General features: G+C 34.5%; 3 protein-coding genes across 3 annotated transcripts; 2 read left to right on the plus strand and 1 right to left on the minus strand.

Annotated features, from left to right (window-relative positions):
* The first annotated feature begins 96 nt into the window (after positions 1–96).
* On the plus strand, positions 97–2,398 carry LOC106659556 (U3 small nucleolar RNA-associated protein 18 homolog). Its single transcript, XM_014382153.2, has 7 exons — positions 97–248; positions 332–586; positions 646–808; positions 889–1,074; positions 1,140–1,340; positions 1,434–1,602; positions 1,680–2,398. The coding sequence occupies exons 1-7, from the start codon at positions 187–189 to the stop codon at positions 2,141–2,143; spliced, it is 1,500 nt and encodes a 499-aa protein (XP_014237639.1). The 5' UTR covers positions 97–186; the 3' UTR covers positions 2,144–2,398.
* Positions 2,399–7,079: 4,681 nt separating this feature from the next.
* Positions 7,080–9,339, minus strand: LOC106659468 (zinc finger protein 658-like). Its single transcript, XM_023463127.1, has 4 exons — positions 9,201–9,339; positions 9,008–9,122; positions 7,458–8,933; positions 7,080–7,388 (listed from the first exon to the last, which is right to left on the minus strand). Exons 1-4 carry the CDS (start codon positions 9,212–9,214, stop codon positions 7,080–7,082), a joined length of 1,914 nt encoding a protein of 637 aa, XP_023318895.1. The 5' UTR covers positions 9,215–9,339.
* A 4,576-nt stretch (positions 9,340–13,915) lies between these two features.
* LOC106659469 (interferon-related developmental regulator 1-like) lies at positions 13,916–17,961 on the plus strand. Its single transcript, XM_014382043.2, has 2 exons — positions 13,916–14,152; positions 16,459–17,961. The coding sequence occupies exon 2, from the start codon at positions 16,569–16,571 to the stop codon at positions 17,856–17,858; it is 1,290 nt and encodes a 429-aa protein (XP_014237529.2). The 5' UTR covers positions 13,916–14,152; positions 16,459–16,568; the 3' UTR covers positions 17,859–17,961.
* Positions 17,962–20,830: the final 2,869 nt, after the last annotated feature.

The following is a 20,830-nucleotide window of genomic DNA, read 5'->3' on the forward strand; positions in this document are numbered from 1 at the left end:
TTTCATTTCAAACATTGAGATTCAAATATTCCTCGCTAGATGTCATATTACTTCAAGCAGGCGCGGCGGGCCCGCACATGCAATGCAAGTCTCAGCTCGCAGACGTCTCGCCGCCGCATGCACGTGTTGCTATAACCGTAAACCAGTTGAAATATAATTACAAATAACACATGCAACTTTTTCATCATGTCTCCAAATAAATCAAAATTGGTCAATAAAGAAAATGTCAAATCTGAAGAAGAGAAGAAGTACGTTGAATTTGTGTTCTACTATAAGTTAACGAGTCATTTTATTCATATATTTACATTTTTTTTTTCATTAAACTCAACAGGTTAGATGCTTTTCTGTTTGGAGAAAATATTTATGCATCTGATGGGGAAGACTCAGATACTCAGCCAGAAGCCAAGGCTGAGAAAATTGATGACGACAGTAGTGAAGAGGAAGATACTGGTAATTATCTAGAACCTAAGACCGAAAAGGTTGAGGACGATGAATCTAGCGAAGAGGAGGATTCTCAATCAGAACCCAAAGCTAAGAGGGCTAAGACTGAAGCTGCTTGGCACGATGAGAATGATGATGGACTGACGTAAGTGTTCATTTAAAATTTTTTTAGTAACAGTTCATTAATTGTGATTGTTTTTTAAGGGTGCAAGAAGCATTAAAACAGCAAAAACGAAAATTGCCAGAGGGGAGAACCGAAAAGACCTACGAGGAACTTCTTAGAAAAAAGTTCGAAACTGTTCATAAAACACCACTTTGGGCCCAACCTGATGTGATCAATAAATTTGAAGATGAAGAAGTTCTTAGGGTATTTATTACTAAGCAGCTGGAAATTTGGTTTCAAAACTTTCACGCAGTTATTAATTTAATTCTTTTGATCTCTTCTAGCATAGCCATCATTTGGTCACAAAAAAATCAGGAACTTTACCTAAGGATATTATTAATATTTTAGTATTAAAAAATATGAATACAGAAACACACAATGAAGGACCTTTTATCAATTCTGTTCAGTTTCATGAAACATCAACAGTAGGGTTAGCTGCTGGTTCATCAGGAGTTTTCTCATTGTTTCAGGTAAGAGTTTTTTTTTCAATACATTGATAATAAATACAATATCAATAAAATAATTTTTTTTTTAGATAAAAGATGGAAAAAAAGATGTGCATACTAAAATTTTCACTGAATCATTTAGAAACTTCCCAATTTCCACAGCTAGATTCGTTGATGATGGGAAGGCTATTCTAATGGGATGTGAAAAATTTGGTCATTGTTTTCAATATGACATGATGAAGGATAAAATCAATGAAATTAGGTTACCTTCAGAGGTCACAAACATGAAAGTATGTTACTTTAATTTTAAAACCTTTATTGTAACTTGAATATTATCTGCCTCAAGCTAACAATACATAAATGTTGTATTTATTTTTTTTTAGAAATTTGAAGTATCTCCAGATGGCAAAATAATTGCTGTCATTGGAAAGTCCGGATGGATACGCTTGTTGAGTATGAAGACCAAAGAGCTCATTGATTCATTCAATATGAACAAAGAATGCAAATCAATTGCATTTTCACCAGATGGTTCAAAACTATTTTCCAATGGTGGTGAGTACTAATATGATAACTACAAAATCAAACCAAATGAACAGTTTGATAAACCTATAATACAATTATATTTTTAGAGGGCAGTGAAATTTATGTTTGGGATCTTCAATCACGCAGCATTAATAAAAAGTTTCACGACGATGGATGTCTCTCAGGTGCTACATTAGCTGTGTCACCTAATGGCCAATATCTTGCTTCAGGCAGCAAACAGGGTGTTGTCAATGTATACAAAATGCAGGACGTTTTATCAAATGATCAGCCTCAGCCTGTCAAAATTTTGCTAAACCTATCAACAAGCATAACCGCATTAAAGTTTAACCCAACGTCAGAGTTACTGGCTTTTGCTTCATCAAAGAAAGAAAATGCATTCAAGATGTTACACATGCCAACCTTAACTGTGTTTCAAAATTTCCCGACTAGTGATACGAAAATGAGTATGGTACAAAATATATCCTTCTCTCCAGGTAGTGGATACATGGGAGTAGGTAACAATCGTGGCTGTGCACAATTATACAGACTCAAACATTTCAAAAACTATTAGGAAACAATGTTATGGTGATAAAATCATCTCATTATATTGTATATCTTGTAAATAAATGTTAATAATTTTTATGAAAATGACATACTAGGCATGCAATTAATAATTGTTCGACTTAAGGTAGCGACAAACGAAATGTTTGCACATCATATTATTATAACTATAAAAATAACAGGATGGAAAATGTTTTCAATCAATTGAAAAATAACATTCAAATTGAGCTTCAAAATAGATCATTGCATTGATATATAATGCATATGTGATCATTGTATAACATAATGCATATGTGAGCTTTATTCTCATTATAATAATAATAAAAAATTAATAACTGAAAGACAATTTTTTTTCTTCTGTGAAGTAGCGATATTGATTTGTTTTTAGAGTTATAAATCTAGATCTCGGAAAAAGTACGCTTAAAAATCATCGTCATCGTAATTTTTTTTAAAAGCACAAGCGTTAAGTACCAAATTTTTTGCCAAAAGTAAAAGCTTTTTTGCTCTGCATAACTTCGGTGACTTATTCAAAATCACCAACAATTGTGTTATGATTCTTACCCATGACTCATTGTTTTCGGTTTATTTTACACTTTCAGTAATAAGAATTTTTTTTTATTAGTGCGTCAATACCCAATACATTCAATCATCATTAAGTACTCTTGATCAAATAATGTATTTCTGGTGCATAATTGGAGTTTATGCATTAGCACATAGATATTCAAGTAAAAGTGCATGTTTAACTTATAAAATTTCGTTCACACGATTTATGCAGTAAATATTGTTCGAGGATTCTTTGAAAACGGAACCAGGAAAACTACTCTCTTTTGGTTGAAACATATCGAATTCTAAAATGTGCGACTTCGAAACCACGACGAATAATTTAAAAATTAAAATATCAAAAAGCTTTGTCCACACGCGACTTTTGAAAGCACGTGACCCTCTATATATTGGCGAGAGGTCTCGCGACCGGCACATGTGGCCAATAAAAAAATCGCTCGTCTGTTGAAACAACAATGAATTCGCATCGCAAAGAAATCGCACGACGCGGCGATACGCGGGGGAAGCCGCTCGGGTTTTATTACACACGAGCCCGTAGGAATTTTGAAAAATTCCTTTTATTCGTTCTGTAGACTCGACGAGCGACGCGCGTCGTTGGAGGCTTCATTCTTTTTTGCAATTTTTCGAGTGCGTGTTCGCGCGTCAAGTGCCTCGAGTGTGCGAGACTCGGCGGAATTCGTTAGCAATAAAACAGTGTAAGTTAGTTATAAATTATTTTCGTAAATTTTAATTTCGCTTCGCCTCTCTTCGGTCTATGGGCAGTAGCACAATTGAAATGTTTGATTTTAGATGTATAGTGTACAATTATTAAAAAAAAAAATCACTTTGAGAAATCAGGTTAGTCCGCGGGCGTTGGTGTCAATAAAGTATCGTTGGGAGATCCCCTCGATAACTTGGGTTTTTATGATGAATTATGGTTTTTCGATGAAAGTGAGTTGAAAAATTGAAAAAATTGTCCATACATATTTCAATATTAAATCGACATAATTTTGCAAAATCGATGCTCCGTCGATATCGCGCAGTCAAATCGAATCAATCGTGGAATATGTATAGCACTTTGCAGTACTGTACGAATTCGTGAGCGAAAGAGATCATATCATCCGATAAAAAAATGAGTTCGGTCATGATACAAAAAAAATAAAAAAATCTGCGAATTATGCTCGATTTTCAGTCGGTGCCTGTATCATCATGGATAGTTGTCGCCAGATTCAATGGATTGTTGCCATTATCCTTCTTATAGTGATGCTGATTATGATGGCCTTTGGATATAAATTCAGTCGGTCCAATTCGCATCACACCAGTACCTATCACTCATCAAATAGCCATTGGCGTTGGCCATGGTCGAAAGAGCATCATTGAGCATTGTTGAGAGCTCTTCTCCGTCGGTAAATATTTTGTTGTTAATAAAGTTGCAAAATAAAATGTTTCAGGAAAAAATACGCAAGCGCGCGATATTTATTTTTCGAGTGTTTTTTTTTTCGTTAAAAATTTGCTTGAAAAAGAAAAATTCTTCATAAAGTTATGATTCTTTCTCTCGGGAAATATTAACGTTAAGAAAAAACCATACCAATAGGAAGAAAAAGTTCTTGAAATTGTTGAAAGAATAATTTTTTCCAATAGATATGGGCATTTTTTCTAATAATTTTGCGAGATTCACTTCTTGATATCGCCCTATGACGAAAATCAGTTTTAAAGTACATATTTACAGAATCTTATACGGTTGTGCGCCAATGAAGGTCAGCACGATCGTTTCTCGCGCGTATATCTTTTTAGATAGCGCAGAAAGAGATATTAGTCGGCCGACAAAAAAAATCTGGCCAGTCCTATACACAAAAGATCTACAAAATTTCGTTCGATTTCTTTTTCAGCCTGCGTTATGGATCGTCAGTGAAAATAGATCATAGCCACCCTCACCCTCCACGTGCATCTGAAAAATAATTAGTTCGACTGTCGACATCATTTTCATCGGGCATAAAAAGCATCGCGTATGTGTGTAAATGAGTGCGTAGAAGTATATCTTAGAACTTTAAACTCGAACAAATAAATCAAGTGATTGTTGAATTGCAATGTGATTTTGCCTCTATGGGGAACAAATGAGTTTCGATTACATATAGTTAAGATAATTGATAATGTAAATTATATTTTTCGAGCTTTACATTTTGAACAAAAAATGACCTGTGAATTAAACTTACTATTAAAATTTACATACATTTTTTATAATAAAGAAAAAACCCAACTAATATTGCTTATAATTATTTTAAATCCAAATAATAAGATCAATTATAACACCCGATAAATCAAAGGGTATGAAACTTGATACAAATTTTAATATTTTCAATTAAATTAATTATTTATGTGCGATGCGTGCAAGAGTTTTTTATTGAAACATGACTGGTGGTCCTCAATGATATTAATGGTAAATAAAATTTCATCGTATTTATTAGCATCGATTCACAAAGATATTAAACTAATTTGATCATCACGTTTTGGACCCAGTGAGAATTCTCGGGGCTATCGATGGCCTGTCCATGCAGGAAATTTATTAATCAATATTAAAATTTTTTATTAGGCATTGTTTTAGGATCTATTTATTCGTTGTTTTTTTTTCGTGTAAACTCTATGTTGTCTGAAAGGAGTTTATTTGGAAGTACTTAGTTTTCAATGGCCAAAAAAAATACTCAAAGGAATTGTCGGTTAGCAATTTAAACTTTTTAAATTTGGAAGGACAATGTATACTCGAACCAATCAATAACTTAACTATAAATAATATGATTAAATGATTTGACATCTTCTTTCAAATACTATAATCATGTTTACAGTGAAACTGGTTAGAGTGAATGTTGTCTTTCCTGTCGAAACAAGTCATAGAACGAAAAGGTACATTTTACTCATTAAATTTCCGTGGCACCAAATAGAAAGATTCGTAGTTTAATTTAATTCAAACTCCAAAATGGATAAGTTGTCGTCGGGTGTTGATGATGGATCAATTGCGGACTGCACTGTTCGGAGAAAGCCTTAAATTTATAATGCGTGTCATTTTCGTTAGATAAGGTTACTCTATACGAATGACGAAAAAAGTACGCGGGAAGAAGTTAAGGGGAGTCATACACCAATTTACCCTCTTTATCATTTTTTTGATATAAACCACAGTTTTATGTCAATCTACAATTTCTACATAAAATTGACATCTTTGAGCCCTAAAAAATGTGAAAAAAATTGCAAAATAGGCCTTTGCATCTAAACGAAGTTCATTTTTGCTATTTTAGCCTTTCGGCACTGTGCGCAAGGTCCAGATCAGAGTTTTTGGGTTGGAAGAACCTGATAGGTCTCCAAATCTTCAGAAAAGTATCCTTTATGGGCTGAGTTTTGTGGAATTTTGATTAGAGTTATAAAAAAATTTGTATACCAAAATATGTGAAAAAAGCAAGATATAAAAAAAGTTATCAATGTTTTTGAGCACACATTAAAAAATAGAACTGGTGTATGACTCCCCTTAACTACGAAAATTATAAAATCAGAAAAAGTTAATTATAGAAAAGGATTTAATTATGAGACGAGTTGATTAAAAAGATCTCGTGTCGGTGTATCGAGTGTCCGATCGCTCATTTTATTCGATTCACTCGCGCTGACTAAAGAGAGTCCACTTACAAAATATAATATTACCAAGATAGCCATGTTGCGGGATATTATGGTAATACGATACAACGGCATACGGTCACGTAAAATGCTAGCTTGGATCTACCAGGAGGTTGTTTTGAAATTTGTATCAAAGTCATTGCGTTCGTATAAACCATAGTGTTGGATACTTTGACTTAATAGTCGATTATCGTTCAAACTTTTCGAATATTTTCTGGCGTTGCTTTTTGACAGTCAATTATTCGATACTTGGCATTTTTTTTCAAGTACTGAGTTTTAGAAGGCCAAAAAAGTATACGAAGAAATCAACGCTTAGTTAGAATTTCAAACTAGTTAAAATTTTGTAAACAAAGTGTATAAACAAATAAATCGATAACACGATTGCAAATAATATGATCATAAATTATTTTCACATCGTCCCTCCCCGACACACTGATCATTCTCGTGATTCTTATAAGAAAAACGAATTATTTTGAATATACAGGTATACCAAACAGGAGTAGTTACTTGAAATATGTTATTGTTTCGGTTAATGTTGGAGAGGTAAGAAAAGGATATAATTCTGAATCATGAATGAAATTAATAGCAGAGTGAAATGTTTTTTTATTATTTACAAAAGTGAAGAATATTTACATGAAATATTTTCTTATACAACTTATAGTGTACATTTTGACCAACAATCAGCGTTCTCGTGTACTAGCAGAATTTTTAACTTTATCCAAGTATATCTCCGAACAAATATCACGTTCCTACACTTTTTTTCTATTGTGTACTTGTCTGACGTGTCTTTTCAGGCGCGCTCTTAATGTAAATGCTTTGTGACAAATCTCACAATCGAAGGGTCTTTTACCATTATGAATTGTAACTATGTGGTTTCTAAGGCTTTCTTTATGGCCAAATGATTTTCGACAAATTTCACACTCGTGTGGTTTGTTACCATTATGTGTGGCATCAATGTGAATAGTAACGTAAGCCTTGGATGAAAATGATTTTTGACAGATCTTACATTTAAAGGTTTTACGTATATGTATCATCTCAATGTGCTTTTTGAGATCACCCTTGCGTCCAAATGATTTATGACAAATGTCACATTTAAAGGGTTTTTTGCGAGCGTGTACTGCACTTACGTGCTTCTTGAGCGCATCGTTGTGTCCAAATGGTCTGTGGCAAATTTTACATTGAAATGCTTTGCTCCGATCATGCGTGAGATTGATGTGATAATTGAGGGTTCTTTTGTGTACAAATGATTTATGACAAATTTTACATTCGAATTTGCTACCATTATGCATAGAAATTATATGATATTTAACGCGTTGTTTTGATGCATATAACTTGCCACAAATGTCACATTCAAAGGGTTTTTTATGATTATGCACTACTTCTATATGAGATTTGAGGCTATTTTTGTTTCCAAGTGATTTGCGACAAATTTCACATTCTAAGAGTTTGCTGCGATTATGTACTCCCTCTACGTGAGTTTTAAGTCCATCTTTTCTTCCAAATAATTTGTGACAAATTTTACACTCAAATGCTTTGCTGAGATCATGCGTGATAATTATGTGAGAATCGAGGATATGTTTGTGTCCAAATGATTTGTGACAAATCTTACATTCATAAGGTTTGCTACGATTATGCACTGCAATTATGTGTCTGTTGAGGGGACTTTTTGTTCCAAATAATCTGTGACAAATGTCACACTCGAAAGGTTTGCTTCGATTATGTACTGTACTTACATGTTTATTGAGGTCGCTCTTTTGTCCAAATGATCTATGACAAATGTCACACTCAAAGAATTTGCTACGATCGTGAACAGTTATCATATGAGTTCTAAGATGACTTACGTATCCAAATGATTCGCGACAAATGACACACTCAAAGGGTTTGTTCCGACCATGTACTCCATTTATGTGAATTTTAAGCCTATGTTTTTCTGGAAATGATTTGTGACAAATGTCACACTCAAAGGGTTTGCTCAGCTCATGTACTTGATTCACGTGCCTTTTGAGATGACTGTTGTTTCCAAATGATTTGTAACAAATGTTACATTCAAATTTTCTATCAGATTTGTGTGTCTTAATAACACGTGTTTTCAAACTTGCTCCCTCTTTATTAGTTCTTTTACGTAAAGTTTTCTTATTCGATAATGTGGTTTGGTTCACTATTTTTACCTCCTTTTCGGTCTCGCATTCGTTAAGCTTCAAACGGAACTTTTCTTGAAATTGACAGTTATTATGGTAATCATATCCTTTTCTTATACGAATTATAAGACTCTTTCCATGCAAGTAATTTTGCTGAACTTCGTTATCTATGTTTTCAACAGATTGACAACTTTGATTCTCGGTTTTGCAGATGTTTCTTGATAAAGGCTTCATTTCAACTTTTACTTCTCTGCACTCAAAATCTATAAATATTTTTTCATGTGTGTCATTGGTCTGATTTTCATTTTCTGTTTTCACACAAGGTAAGTCACTTTGATGCTCAGTTTTGCAGGTAATAGTCGACAATGACTTTAATTCTTGTTTAACATCGCAGCATTCAAAATCAATAGAAATTTGTACCTCTGAATTTTCCTGTAGCGCCACAGTCTCTTTCTCTTGTTTCACCTGAAATGACATTTGTGGTTTAGTTTCTGATAATCGCATAACAAAACATAATTAAAATTACATATTAAACTTACCGATAATCCATCGTACGTCAAAGTTTCAACATTTTTGGCTTTACAAGAGTCCACTGAATCGGAGTTACAACTGTCACCTGCATCAGGGACGTTATCGAGCGGCTCTTTCTTCACCCTGAAAAATAATCGAGTTTATTAAATCGGTCCATTCAAAAACTATCATGGCACAAAAAAGTAATACCTAATTGTGTACCTTTTGCTTTTCATTATTCGCTTGATTATATGTATTCACTTGCTTGATTATAAATATTCACACTGAATTTTTACGATTTCCACGAGAAAAATTGAGGTTAAATGACAATTGACACGAATAGTAAACAACTTCAACTATGTAGAACACGTCTGCTCACTGATGGATCTGATTTCTATTCTCGCTGGCGACTGAACGCACACTAATCGTATGTCAGTGAAATGATTCGACGATTTAGTTAGCTCCAAGTGGCTATACTTTCACATACTCTACTACCGTCCACTGTTCAGTTTCTATATTCAATATAATGTACTTCGATGTATGTGAGCACTGCGCACACTCGGCAGTCGCGCATCTCATTGGATCGAAGTCCCGAATTTTAACAAGTTTCATTTTTGAAAGTCATTAATGAAATCTTGAAAAGGAGATGTTTTTAAAATTTGAAGTAGCTATTTTCCTAAAGCTATTGACTTGAATCTTTCTCAATAAGAATTCTAATAATTATTATCGTTTTTTTCGGTTAATATTACTTGCGCGTTAATAATCGAATAGTAAATTGATCAATAAATCATGCACCCTATACGACTAACTTCTCGATATGAAGTTTAAACAATATTGAGCGAGCGCAACCGAATTTTACATATTCTTTACTCAAACATATAAAATGTTTTATTTAATACTTTATACTCAAGCCAAAACATGGGAAGTTGTCTCTACTGAAAATTTAAGAAAAAATAGAGACGGTAATTTTCAGGGTAAATGGGGAAAAAATGGTATGCAGTCAAAATTTTGAAAAAAAGCAGTAAGTAAATTTTGAAGGTTAAATTGACTTGAAGTGTGTTAAAAAACACAATGAGAAACGGCGTCCAAAAGAACCATTATCAAGTCCTGAAAAAATGAAAAAAAAGGCGCATTGAACAGTCAGATTTGGAAAAAAATAGTTCTGATAGTGATTGAATTTATTTTGTTGTGTTGTTGCATGTTTTGTTTTAAAATTGTTTCATTTTGCTTCTCTTAACTTAACTTACTAGCTGAAAAAATAAATTATAATAATATAAAAAATGTTTCTCATAATTATTATTGTAATTGAATTCAAATTTTTTACTGTAGTCTCCAACTTGCAGCAATTTGGCCGCAATGGTTATCATAAGGCCACGTTCTCTATGCTATCACTTAACACACGTTCGCCAAAATTTCCATAGTTTGCATTTCTTCAGTGAATTTTCAACACTTACACAAAATTTTCGAAAAGTTTGAAAACATGTGAGCTAAGTTTTCCGCACTTCCTCATTCGCCACAAAAGGAAGTTGGGATTCTCAGTTCACAAGTTTTACTAAATGTTGCCAAACTCAAAGTTAAGCCAAGTGTGGCCCACACTTAATTTTTTTTACTCGGGCTGTTAAAAACAATATAGCGGATAAATTGCACAAAAATGTATACACCTTAAGCACCGACTAGTCAACATGCACTTCGAAAGAGCACGTACTATCGATCGAAGTAAGACAGCCGAACTTTAATAGTGATAAGGTCGAAACGTTATTTTGGGAGCTCGTACCAATTTTCGAAAAAGGCAGTAAATCTTCATCCAGTGCCGAACGAATTTTAAAGTGCATTGAGCTTTCATTTGAAAAGCCAAATATTCCACCAAGCAATGTGTATGCAATATCGTTCGATGGCTACAATACGATGAAGGGATCAAAAAAGGATTAAAAACTTTATGGCAAGCGAACGACCCAGGTATACTTACTATGCGGTGTCCAGCACACATTACTCATTTGTGCATGAAGCACTCATTGCCGGAATAGCCAGAGGAAATATTAAAATTGATTAACAATATAACCACCTTATTGCGTAGCTCGAATCGGCAACACGATTTTCAAATCTTACAAGAAGAATGGACATCGAATACTTACTTATAAAGATGTGCGATGGTTGTCGTTGCAAGTTGTCGTTGCAGTGGTAAATCGAATCATTGAACAGTGGGCAGCTTTAATAAAATTTATATCTCCAAATTATATCGAAAGAGAAGAAAATGGGACAGCCATTTACTTGGCATTAAATTCCATCGAAATAAAGTGTTACTTTCTATTGATAAGTAGAGCTTCTTTTGAATTGAATTGTTTAAATCAATTATTTCAAAGAGAAGAGATCGTAATCCATATCATTCAAGAACAAGTGAATAAGCTTTACCGAAACTTGATGCTTATGATGTGTGATTACAAAAGTATACCGCACTCTTTGAGTGATTTTCATAATTTCGAATCTATTGAATTTTTAGAGTATCAATGTTTTGATATTCACGAAGAAATTACAGAAAATATTTACTTATACGGAGATCAAATGCATGATTTTTTAAATGTTTCGTTCAATTTTTTTATCAATGATTGTTTTAAACTTGAAACAGTATTTTTTCGAGTGCAACGTGAAATTATTTAAATTGGTTGAATGTCTTCACCAAGAAATGCTTACAAAGCTTCTTATCGTCAGAAAAATTCAACAATTTTTAGGGAATTATTACACGAATGTAGAAGCATACAACGTTCTGAAGATTTAGCTGAAATTTTACAATATCAATGAGATTTATTGCTTTCATATAACTTAAGAAATAAAAGACGCGAAGAAATAATTAACTTTTGGATGCATGTAAGAAGTATACAGGACGCAAACGATAACTTCGTTTTCAAGCAATTAAGTGAGTTTTGTATGCACGTGCTGTCAATCCCGCATTCAAACTTGTTTTCCGAACGTCAGTTCAGTGAAATGAACAATAGGAAAACTAAACTAAAAAATAAAATGTCGATCGATACCATGAACCCAGTGATTCACTTCAGTGAGCAACTAGTAAAAATGAGCGGTTACGATTACGAACTATCTCAAGATGTATCAGAACAAGTTGTAAGAGGAAGATTCTATGACAATAAATACAAAGATATCTAAAATAGCAATAACAATTTTATAAGTAGTGATAATTATTATCTGTTTTATTATAATAAATAACAATAAATACTGCTCAAGAACATTATATTTTAAAATTATTTTACATCTCGATTTCATTTCTATAAATATGAGAAAAGCAGAATGTATTTCAGTGCTTTATGTATCATATAATTATTTAGTACTTTATACAAAGGTTTATACAGCAATTACGTAGAGAAGAGCAAATACCAACTATGATTACTACAATATACTCACTCTGATCAAAAACCGTTGACAGTTACAAATTTATCGTTTTTAAAATGCTAGATACAAAATTATAAATTTTACTTTACGACATAAAACCTAATAGCAGTGCACAAACCATAGAAAACACACGTTTGAGCACCAATAAATGAAATAATTCCAATTCATTTCGGACATGCGCGGCATCCGCCGACTCGAACAGTGCCAACTTGTCGAACATCTTCATTATCGTCAAGGCATGGCTGAAGACCGATTCGTACTTGTCTGTTTTTTCTATGCTCTCGACGGTAGCCTGAACCTCGGACATTATCTTCAACTCTAATTTGCTTTTTCTTTCTCTGAATTCAAATTTTTTAATGTACTTTGAGGCGAAAACGTTGCACTGACTCTCGGTTAGAAAGATCAATCTCGACGGATCGGCACCAAGTTGTCATATACTACATCCTATATCACAGTTATAATACATTTGAGCCGTATAGCCATGTGCACGAGAATATAGATTTTAAGTGCATCGTCAGAAATCTAACCAACGCTTGAATTTTATGATGTGTGATGAAACAGAGGTGGCCTGAGGTCAGATATCTAAAGTAACAGGATAATAAAACTCTTTCTATCTTAATCAAATTATAATCAAGGCACACGAATGCATAGCACATGTTTTATTATCAAATGAGAGACGCGGACCATCGAAGAAATTAGGAGAAGATTCTCAAGTTACAAATTCTTATCTCATCTTTGGGTCTGAGCCTGGGAGTAGGGGACCCACCATCGGGTCTTATAAAAACGCCTAGACTTGGAGAATCGGAGTCCTTAGCCATATTCTTGATTTTGACTTCGAGCAGTAACAACGTAAGTTTTAGAGAAGAGTCAGCTTAGCTGCACCTCTGCCGAGGCAGATGGTCAGCTAGTGCTTGTTATTCAGAGACAACCGACCCGTAAAGAACTCGTGCAAGTGTCGTACATCGGAGAGTCCAAAGTCAAAGTTCAAAAGTTATACTAGAATCATCCTTAAAAAGTTAAAGTATAAATAGTAGTTTTTGAAAATTTAACTTTTTACTACGCGAGGTGCTCAAGTGATTCCAACTCCTCCTCTGAAGATCATTGATTTTCTTCCATCGTCCGGGGCAGCGTACGAGAGAGGCATCATCGAGCCAAGAGGAATCCAGTTTTAGTGTGTGTTTTAAGGTCAAGATAAATAAATTAATGTAAGTCATTTTAAAAATTATATAAAATTGTCAACGTGTTATTATTTCAACACAATTCCTAACCACTTCTGTGAGAAAGAATTTAAATATAAAAACTATGTAATATTTGTTAATTCGGATGTTACAACGTTGAGCTCGTTGATCACGCTCGAGTTAAAACTCGCCATTGCCAGATCCAGGGGTGTTTGACCTGACTCGTCACGAGCTACGACTCGCTTATACGGATGATACTTCTTCTGGCTCAGCTTGAATACTGCTTTCGTACGCAGCAGAGAGTCAAAAACACGTGGTCAAAACTGTGAAAGCTACTGACAACAGGCTTATACTTTCACCTACGGTATAGCTTGCTTCGAGCATGTGGTGCAACGATGCACCTGCGTGGTGGTTTCTGAGAATTTCAATATGTTTTAGACAATTTAGAACACGAAGCACGAGCATCTGTTACCTCTTTCCATCCAAACACAGACTTATCGACTCACTCGTGTTCGAGCAGTCAAACAGACAAGTTGTCTATCGAACGTGTTCACGTGTTTTCTCCAAAATCAAAAAAGTACCGGACGCTGTCAACATGTAAGTCGAAAGTTTATTCATTCTCTTCTTTTTATTATACCTTAAAATTCATAAATTTTTCTCGTGTAAATAGCATGCTACTAGACGCATTCTAATTTTTAAATCACTGCCAAATACTCGCAATAAAAATTCAATAGCCGATGTGTTAAGTTGAGAGTAAACGTCTCTCTCATTACTCCCATAAATGCTTTGCTAGTCGCCGGACTTGGTCAACCTCTAGAGTATCGTTTTCCACGTGAAAATGAAACTGTGAAAACTTTGTAGCGGGAAAAATTATGGCAAAATTATAGATTAGGCTCTTTGCCAATTTAAAAAATCACATAGTTTGAAAAATTATGGGAAGACTATAATATTTAATATTAACGAGCTATTTCGATAATTTTACCGCAGTTTCCTTTCTAGATCGGTTGAAAATATGATGCACGAGCATAGCTCCGAATTAATTTTTTCTTACACGTGCGTATGAAACGTACCACATTGAATCGTATGTTGCATGCGCGCTGCGTTGTAAAAAACTTTCTGGAACATGGCTGCCGCTGTCGTCTGCCGTCACTGTTTTATCATCTGACTCGATGCTGCCAACTCAAACGTAGGCGGCAGAACTCAAATGGTATATTATGATACGTGTGACTTAAGCAGGCTATTATTGCACGGCCCGATTAGCACCCGAGCGAAGCGAGCTTTTTTATAGTACTGCTAAATTCACGTTTAGGCCCCCTTTGGCTAGATATAAGGTGCTCATAATAGAGTCGCCGTGCAAGAATGAGCATCTTAAGTCACGGTAAAGCGTGCCTTTAACGTGAACTCTAGCCACGCAGTGCTATAATAATAGTCCGGGCGCTGGTGACATTTGAGTGAACTTGTGAGATCCCCTCGGCGAGTTGACGGAAAACTATCGTTTTTGGGTCGCTGAAACCGAATTTGAATGTCGCCAGGCCGAATTCCTAGTCAATTTTTTGTTAGAAACAAATCAATTGTTTAAACAGCCATATCTTGTAAAATATTGAAGATAGATTAAAACAATTTGTTTTTATTTTATTTGTCTTTAAAAAACAAAGAAATTCAACTAAATTAATTGAAAATCCGTCAACTAGAAAAAAAGTTATGCAATAATTAGTGTAAAATTCCTAGAAATACGTATTTTTTCATCGTTCAACTTCTGTAACTTGGCTCGTATTAGTGCGGTCGACGTCTCATCGACGTCTCATTTTTAAGGTAATATCCTACAGAATGATGTAACATAATTTTTATGTTAGTCAAATTGTTTATAATACAGTCTGTAGACGTGTATAAACGTAATTTTATGGCACTGAGATAAATTATTAAAACAACGTGGTAACTTAGTTCAAATGAAATGACATCAAAAAAAGAAAATTTTAAGCTGTCTTGAAAGGTAATCGGTCAAGTAGATGCCAAGTTACAGCCTTCTGAGTTTGAGCGTAGAAACGAGCGAGCGTTTAGGGCGTGCACACTGAGGTAATATGAACTCATGAACCAAGCTGGTCACGTGTTGTTTACGTTTTGAGTTCGCTGCCTATTTTCGGCGAAATGTGCACGCCGACCGAGTTCGCAAACCGCTCATAAATTTTCAATCTGACAACTACATTTTACAATTATTATATTGGAATTTTTTCTCTCAATTTTGTTGCCACAGAATTTTTTCTTCCCATCATGACGTTGCACGTGTCGGAGCAAAAACTAACGATATTATTAAGAGGAATATCATCCAAAGAACTGAGTAATCTTTGAGATGATCATTCGGCATTGCAACATGATTCGTCGTTCTTGTAAATTTTCACTAAATCCCACATAATTTCAACGTACCTTTTTAATTTTTTATCATAGTAGCGAACGATTACGCACAAAGATTTCTCGACTGCTATGTCTGTGCTTTCATCGACAATGATGCTAAACTTTTGTACTTTTAAAAATTCTGCTAATCGTGCTTTGGCTGCTGGCCCGATAACATCACATATTATATTTGCAGTTAATCTTCTGCACAATTTTAATCTGTTTAAAATTTTGGAATCACTGAAGGATTCTTTCAATGTAACCATTAAGTAATCTATAAAAAGAAAGGCTACATTTCTTTCAGCTGTCAACATTATCAAATTAAATTTTGCAGTAGCTGCTTTTTTATCCTCTTGTGTATAATTCTTAATGAATATTTTGACAATTTTTTCCAAATCTTCCAAAAAAGGATTTTTTTTAACAAGCGAATCAAATTGATAATGATTTTTATTATTATTAGATTCAGTTATTAAATTTACGTTATTTATTATTATTTTTTTTTATTTTTTTTTTAGACGTTACGACAGTGTATAGAACCATTTTCCACGTGCAGTGACAAAAATATTTAAAATTCAAAGAATAATACATTGAATTATTATCTAAACAATACGTTAAAATTATCAAGATGCCAGGAAAAAGTAAGAGAGGAAAAACTGGCAGGCGCAACAATTCCGACTCCGCTGACGAATCTGTGACGGATACCGCCAGCTGTATTTCGTACGAGGCAGTCCTGAGCGAGGATAACAACTATAAAAACGACGTTGACGAGAATTACGAGCAAGACTCGTGCAACGACGATATCGACGGACTCACGTCCAAATCCGCTCAGAGCCGAGTGTCTCACTTCCTCAAGGTCGGCAAGTCTTTTACGGACAAATGTGTGCCGGATTTCATCGAGGGGCGAAAATTCACGCTCACAGACGCCATCGAGAGAAGCTTGAAGAAAGCCAAAGGTGAGGAACGAAGCGCCGCTGCTAAACTGAGTACCTTGATGTGTGCACAACTCGGCGATTGTGCCGAGGATGTATACCAAGCACTCAAAGCAACGATGATGAAAATTGCCAACGATAATGCGGCCTCGATCGCTGGCAGGACCGAGTGCTGCTGGTCTCTTAGCATGAATCAATTTCTGTCCGGCAAAGATCTCAGTGAATTTCTAGAGTTGAGTCAGCTATTGTCGAACGTATTCGCTGGCTCTTATCCAAAAGGAAATGGCGCCATGGTAAAAGTTACACCCGAACTCGCTGTACTTCACGCTGCTGCCATTTCGTCTTGGACATTACTATTGACTACGATAAATCCCGTCGACGTGAGTAATTTACTGAAAAACGCACAAACGAATACTTCTGTGCCGTCTCTCGATCAATTGAGTGGATTGCTTCGATCTCCTCATTTGGATGTGCGTACAACAGCGGGCGAGGCATTGGCTGTGATTTTCGAACTGGGACGAGGCTATTCGGAAGATTACGAGCAAGCCTGGGGCGAAGAATTGGTTGAAATTTTGAAGGAATTGGCCACAGATTCGAACAAGTTCAGGGCGAAGAAAGACAAGATCATTCAGCGAGCTACATTCAGAGATATTCTGCGCTACATCGAAGAAGATACGACTCCAGAAACTCGGATTAGATTCGGAAAAGAAACATTACTTTTGAATAGATGGTGCGTTCGCGCTCGATACAATGCTTTTTGCAGATTACTCGGTCCTGGCATCAACATTCATTTGGCTGAAAATCAAGTGCTCAGAGATGTGTTCGATCTTGGCAACAAAATCATTGAACCGATTGAAGATAAAACATTGAAAGCCCCTAAACTTCAGAAAACTTTGGCGAATGCTGCAGCTTTTAAAGCACGCACTAAATACAGAAACAAATGCCGAAGCGAGCGCTTGGTCGATTTGGACGCGGACGAATTTTAATTATTTATAATCGTGACACGGTATGGATGTAGATTTTAGGAAAACCTTGAAGACGTTAATAAACACATTAAATTTATTTTATAATCAATGACAATAATTTATTATTAATATTATGCGATACAAAATATTAAATTCATTATATAATTATACACAATACAAAATATTAAATGTATCATATAATTATACACTCTATGTAATAAATTCAATAAAATACAATCAAAGTAAAGAATTAAATTTAAACATCAATATATGTAAAAAGAAAATTGTACAGTAATTCAAAAAAGATAAGAAAATCGAAAACTTGAAAAATTAAACTTGAGCACAGTAAAGTAAACAAGTAGAGAGGTCTGTTGGCTCCAAATGTACATATATGTATAATACCACAGAAGAATAAAGGCAAATGCTGTAGCTACAAATAGCTGGAAAGACTTACCATACACGATTGCCATCCCAGATATCACGAAATGTTGCCACAACGTTGCAGCAACTACGATTGCGAACTAAGAAACGTTGCACTTGTAATGATCGGAAAGGTTTCGGAAACGTTGCTGGAACTGGGAAAATGTCCCGATAAGTTGCTTGGTAGCGTTATAGAAACGTTTCCGTATAGTTGCTATGAGATGTTTCGCTAGGTTTCGGCAACGTTGTGTCAACTTGATTAAAAATTTTTATGTGGCTTGCGAAAATCGAACGATTGTTTCATGTTCGTGGACGCAAGGTTACAGGAACGTTTCCGAAACTTGAAGTACAATTTTCCATTTTAAAACGTAAGTAATGGCAAGGTCCCAGCAAAGTTTCCAAAACCTTGAGTAAAATTTTTACCCCCAAACGTGGTTGGTAAGTAAAAGGTCCCCGAAACGTTTCCAAAACTTTGAGTAAAATTTTTTATCGAATGAAATGAGGAATTAAGGAGGAGTGATAGCTACAATTAAAATATTACAATATTAACATTTAAAATATTAAATTTTATTATAAATGATGTAAGCCTGATAAAACAATCTGTCATTCATAAGGACTTTTAAACTCTTATAATTCAATCTATTATTTATATAACTAGTGAATTAAAAGGAAACAATAGAAGAAGCGTACCAATTATTATACTTTTGAATTCAATATATAAAACAGATCCTCAATATGTGTCGCCTAACAAATAGCACGAACAATGAATATAAGATGTTAGACTTTAATACTACAGAAATATGTACTGATGATAAAACAGACTTAAAGTGGTTGGAAGTCAATGGAAATCACTATCGACTTGGAGAAACATATGTTAATCATATGTCTCTAAGTGAATTGGAATTCGGAGAAATAGTTGAAATTGTCCATAAAAATAATGATGTATTCATAAAAATGAAAATATATGACGAAACACATTCGATGATCATTACATGGCGTATTGGGTAGATCAAAATGAACAAAAAGATAGACTTTTTAATGTAAAAAATTTGTTTGGTATTGTCGCTTTAAAAGATGAGATTAAGAACTGTACATTTTTAGCATTCAAATATTCATTGTGATTGAAATAAAGTACTTGTGATGTACAACATTTTTTTAATATATCCCACAAATTCATAATTTTTGTAAACAAAATGATATCAATAGTCTACAAAAGTAAATAATATACTTGCATGCACTTGCTTAGTTATATAACAGTCAATACTACTGTTCACTCTACAGATTTTTCAGGAGGTAATATAAGGAAAGGTAAATGACAAGCCTTCTTTGTTTTTCCTCCTCGCATATCAGCAAAATTCAAAAAATCTTTGAAGCTGAATACATTGACTGTGTACTTAGGCTCTTCTGTTTTGGCTTTTAACATGCCATCAACTAGTTAGTCCGAACCCCAGGGGCGCCCCCGTATGAAAAAATATTCCAACCTCTGTAAAAGAGTTGAAAACAGCCATTTTCGAGTTTTTTCGAAATTTCTATGTTAAATATCTTGAAAAATATCGATTTTAGAGAAAAAACACAAAATTTCTTTTTCGTTTAAAATGGCCCCGAAATCCTAAAAAAATTAGTTTCGTGTAAAAAATTGAATCAAATGGCCTAAACTTCGAATTTCATTATTTCCCAAATTTGCATGGAAACCCCCAATTTTTTTTTTTATTAAAAAATCTTGTAATTTCATGAACTATCAGTGGTTAAAATTTCACTCCGATCTAAAGATTTTTTCAATTTCGCTACAGCCTCCTTAAGTCACGGTAAAGCGTGCCTTGAACGTGAACTTTAGCCACGCAGTGCTATAAAAAAGTTAACGTAGGATTTCATAATGTACTGTATTCAGTCAATTTTTATTACATGTATTCACGACTGATACTCGCACGTTCTACTTGACCAACGCGGCGAGCGCTCTACTTTTCCTACCAGATACGAAAGACCGCAGTGCGACTTTTAAAAAAATTCCGCCACGATTTCCTCTTCATGCCTTGCTCAGGCTCTATATCGACGACGTGCTGCAGCAAAACTTGACTAGTTGTAATTTTTTTTTTTATTTCGAAGAAAAAATTGTAGGGCTTACAGCTGTCTCTTTTCGCTAGGTATTTATACCCTTAAAGTGTAAGGGAACCTCGAAAGATGTCGCTAACGGATAGACCGAACGACAAAATTTAGATTTTTCATAGGAAGCACAGATTTAGTACAGCATAAATTATGATCGTTCTGTGCACGCATCGTTGTGTAGCTTAAATACATAAACGTTCATAGGTTTCTCTGTACTTTATATTCAGTTACAAATTCGACCAGTTTTGTACCGGAAAAAGTGTTTCTCGAATAAACGCAAATTCGCGTCGATAAAAAATAACAATTCAAAGCAGTTCTCTCTCTTTCACAACCGACGTATATAATATATATAAAATACAAAAAATATATATGCACGTATATATAGCCTCTCACCCCGGGCAAAGGGCAAGCCGCTATACCATCGTCGTCGACTCGGCGACTTGGTGTGTTTGCTTTGAGGGATACACGTA

This window comes from Trichogramma pretiosum, unplaced genomic scaffold, assembly GCF_000599845.2.
Source record: "Trichogramma pretiosum strain Unisexual culture from Peru unplaced genomic scaffold, Tpre_2.0 scaffold74, whole genome shotgun sequence".
NCBI classification, from domain to species: Eukaryota; Metazoa; Arthropoda; class Insecta; order Hymenoptera; family Trichogrammatidae; genus Trichogramma; species Trichogramma pretiosum.